This window comes from Olea europaea, chromosome 15, assembly GCF_002742605.1.
Source record: "Olea europaea var. sylvestris chromosome 15, O_europaea_v1, whole genome shotgun sequence".
Classification (NCBI taxonomy): Eukaryota; Viridiplantae; Streptophyta; class Magnoliopsida; order Lamiales; family Oleaceae; genus Olea; species Olea europaea.
The window spans coordinates 7362822-7367085 of NC_036251.1; the positions used below are offsets into that span (position 1 = coordinate 7362822).

Below are 4264 nucleotides of genomic sequence, written 5' to 3' on the forward strand. Positions count from 1 at the left end.
ATAAATAATGGACGACAATAGTCAATCAAGTGAAGGCAACTTCCATTATGTCAGATAAACTTATGCTATGATAGAGCAACTGTCGTTATGCTAGTTTGACTGTCGCTATGGTAGAGCGACTACCACTATGCTACCATGACCGTTACTATAGTAGAGGGACTATCGCAATGCTACCCTAATTGTCACCATGGTAGAACCACTATCGCTATGCTACATTGATTACCACTATGATAGACTAACTATCGTTATGCTAGTTCGACTGCCACTATGGTAGAGCGACTACCGCTATACTATCATGAATTTTGTTATACTAGACGACTTGCATTATGCTAGACAACTCTCTCTATGATAGATCGATCATCACGACTCTCGACTATTTGAACATCTTTTTTAGTTGATTGATAACTGCTTGACGATTATCATTGATCCAACCAATCATCTGGTGGGTGGAAATCGTATCAATAAAGTCGTGGACAAAAATTGTCTAGTGGATGGACATACTACACTAGATACATGGACAATAATCATCTAGCAGTTACCTGACATCAAACACTTATAAATATTCCAGAGGTGTGCTAGGTATAGAGGTCTAGTCTCCTCTCAACAAATTTTTCCCTATTTCCATAAGTCATTTGATTCAAAACCTCATTACTAATTCTCACGTCGAAGGTACAATGGAATAGAAGGCCCCAACCTTTTTTTGCGGTGTTCAATTGCTCATCGAAACAACAGAATCCTCCTTGCTCTGCTAAGAAAGTCCAAAAGTCATTTCAATATTATTTCATAACATATATTAAGCTCTTGTTTGAGCTACATTATTTTTCTTATAATATATTTTTTAATAGTGTATTGATAGAAAATGTGTGGTTCAAAAATAAAGAAAAATTTTGGATTTGCGTGTAATATTATTTTATTGAAGAATGTGTGGATGAAATGATATCAAATCACTATTTAAAAATGTATTTTTTTTATTTTTACAAATGTGGTTCAAACATGACCTAAATTTTTTTGGGACCCTCACCAAAGCGGGGGGTCTTAGGCGACTATCCCGCCTATAGTAAAGCCAGCACTGCCATAGACATAATTTAAGGGTCGAAATTTGTAAAATCTTGAGTTGTTCATTTCCTTTTTTTTTTCCTAAATAATTTCGCCTCTAAGCACAAAGGAAATCAATTAATTGTAAATCAATTCCTCAATAATTTATATCAAACAAGCGACATCAAGCGTACAATCAGATGGTACAAAGCAAGCTTTTCTTGGTTATGCTATTTTTACTCCTCTCTCTCTCTATATGGCAATGGAGTTTAACAAATAGTTAATTATTCTATCCCTAAACTTAGCCATTAATTAACCTAAACTGATTAACAAAGACGATCAGAATTTAAGAGTAATTTCACTTCCATTGCTCTCTTCACCTTCCTCCTTTAGCAACGATCTTTTCCTCTCTCCATTTTCCACAACACTATCAGCTTTCCAGCTGCTACTCTCAGACTTCCCATCTTCCATGCTTTCAGACCGATCACCGGTTCCGCCCGGGACGTCCGACCCGGGGGAGTTATGCGTCTGTGCCTGTGACAGTGGTGGCTTATACACATGGAGCTGGTGGTGGATGGGTGGCTGTTGCGGCGTTAGTGCAGAGTAGAACTCTTGGGTCCCTGGTTGTGTCGCACAGTAAGTTGCTGATACATGATTAGAAGGGTGTGCGCCATAAATGGCAGCCGGTGCGCCGCCGGCATGGACAGCGGCGGCTGCTGCATAATCTTGTGGAACCCATATGCCTCCTAGGAAAACCACTTGGGGACCTGCTGTGGCTACTGCTTGTGGGCTGGGACTTGGTCTTCTAGTGTGTAGTCTGTATTTCTGAGTACAAAGAACAGACAACATAATAAACAAAGTGCATAGTTTTACCAGTTCTTTTTTGTACTTATGTGCTGTAATAAGAATTTGGAAATAGGACAAAAGATGGCACATAATTTTGGTACTATGAATGTGTGTACGTTTGTGTGTGAGAGAGAAAGGTTTAGAGAGACGTGCCTGCAAATGGCTTTTTACTTCATCATTGGTCAAACCATCAACCTTCATGAGTTCTCTGATTTGTTTTGGCGTGGCCACTGCAATTATTGTTATCCATAAATGATTGGACTTCTATGACATATAAAGCTGATCAATCATTGTACTAAGATAGAGAGATCCTACCAGCAAGAATATATTATATGTCTTACACCCTGAATATGTTGTAGTTCTTTAATGACTGAATTAAAGTTGTTTTTGTATCTCGTCAAGTTTAACATATGTAAATCAAGTGATAAAGTAGAGTGTACATGTAACATCACTCTTCGAGTAAACATCCCTAAACGGTGAGTTATTATGAGGAGTGTAGTTAGATTTCATCTTGAAGGGAAATACTTTGTATGCTGGAAAATTTGAGAAGATTTTGTATAGGGGATACTTGGCAATTTTTCATTGAGCGTTGGCCTAAAAAAAATCGTCCAACCATACACGTGTTGTCAGTGTAGCACCTGTATATCTGTTTGCACTGGACCCGCAGTACTAACAGATTAATCCCATCTTGGGACAGCGTAAGTTAATTCGCTTTTGTACCTTCAGCGGGAGATTAGGTCAATTACCTTGGGAACCACCTAGCATCTGAAGAGCGTTCACGAAACGCCTGTGCAAATCCGGAGACCAGCATCTCCTTGCCTTGCGGTGATTTTGTGCGGCAGTGGAGTGGTTGATTCCGGCGGTTTGTGAATCTTTAACTTGCCCTTTCTCGGCTGATGAATCACTACACTTACCAGAATTTTCTCTCCTAGCTTCTGAATTCGTTTTATTTTCTTCCATCTCTTTGTGCGATGAAGCAAGAGCTAAATCTGCAAAATTTGTTAAACTTGGGCTCGGACATGAATTTCTAGAATCTTTTAAAAATGGATGAAAAGCTCCACCATTTCTCTGCCTGTCATCCAAACCAATCTTGGGGCTAACTCCAAAACCCATATCACTTTCTTTCGGAGACGATTGTTGGTTTGTACTTTCTTCATTTGATTGACTCCATAATTGTACAGAAGTCATCCAGTTCGTTTTATCAGACATATTTGTAGCCTTTTCAATTCCTTCAGAACTTGTGTTTTTAAGTGGAATAAATTCTTCCAGAACTGGTCTTTGCCCAGCATTAGCTCTATAGGATTGAAGCTGTTGCCTTGATGCCTCCATAGCTGGTCAAAAGTTTCTTATCATTAACTCAAAAGCTACAAATGGGTATTCTAGTTGGTCTTTTTTTCTGTGCTTTATTTAAAGTTTAAGATTATCATATTTTCTCATCTACAATAAAAGTTGTGCCCAAAAAAAGATATTTCTCACATGATTAAGAACAAACCCTATTCCAAAAGCCATGAATATCCATTTCAAGAAACTACTTGTAGAATATATAGAATATACATGTGCAGATGTAAGAAAATGAACTCAAGCAAGAAAATGTGAATAGTATCAAAATGGATTCAAACTTTTTAGACAAGATGGTTAACAGAAGGGAAAAAAACACCGTACCATTGGTGAGGAGTTGGATGCAAAGGGGAAGCTCACGTTTGAACGCATCAATCTTGAGTCTTTCTTCTTCAAGACGAGCTAGAAATTCCTCAAGTTTTTTGGTATCAGAATCAGCAATCTGCTCTCCAAATGATTTAAGAAGCATGGAATGGCTGTAGGGTTTGCATTCAAGGCTCAGTTCAGACGATGAAGTCATCATTTCTTCTCTCTATATATGAATTCAATAATCTGTGTGAATATAAATGTCGATCAACTTATAGTGATGATGATGATAAAATAAGGAACCCAAAAAAGGTGGGCAATAAAGGGTGGTATTGGCGGATTCCTTCCTGTGTTTGAAACCTAAATGGTGGGAGAGAAAGGGAAGCGATGTTGTTTGTGAAGACAAGGAGGATCAAGAGGGCCTGGGGGTACCTTTCTTTTTTAGGGTTGGGTTCGAGGAGAATAAAGTGGAGTTTGGGAGAGAGAAAGTAAGAAAAGAAAAAGGGTTAAAGATAAATAAAGAGAAGGGATGGTAACTTCTTGCAAAGAAAGAGCAAAGGCAAAAGGCCATATTTATCTGTGAAGAGGTGGGAGTGTGGGGGTGGGTGCCGAAAGAATCAGTTGGTCTCTGACACCTGAGGGGTCACGAGGCTCAGCCTGACCTTTGTAAGTTTCTGGGGAAATTTAGGATAGTTTTTGTAGTATCCCAAGCAAATACATTATGGGAAAATTAGAGCAA

At 38.6% G+C, this 4264-nt stretch overlaps 1 protein-coding gene across 1 annotated transcript; it reads right to left on the reverse strand.

Annotated features, from left to right (window-relative positions):
• Positions 1-1169: 1169 nt before the first annotated feature.
• LOC111410012 (myb family transcription factor EFM-like) lies at positions 1170-4062 on the reverse strand. Its single transcript, XM_023040164.1, has 4 exons — positions 3544-4062; positions 2628-3212; positions 2035-2111; positions 1170-1860 (listed from the first exon to the last, which is right to left on the reverse strand). The coding sequence occupies exons 1-4, from the start codon at positions 3740-3742 to the stop codon at positions 1375-1377; spliced, it is 1347 nt and encodes a 448-aa protein (XP_022895932.1). The 5' UTR covers positions 3743-4062; the 3' UTR covers positions 1170-1374.
• Positions 4063-4264: the final 202 nt, after the last annotated feature.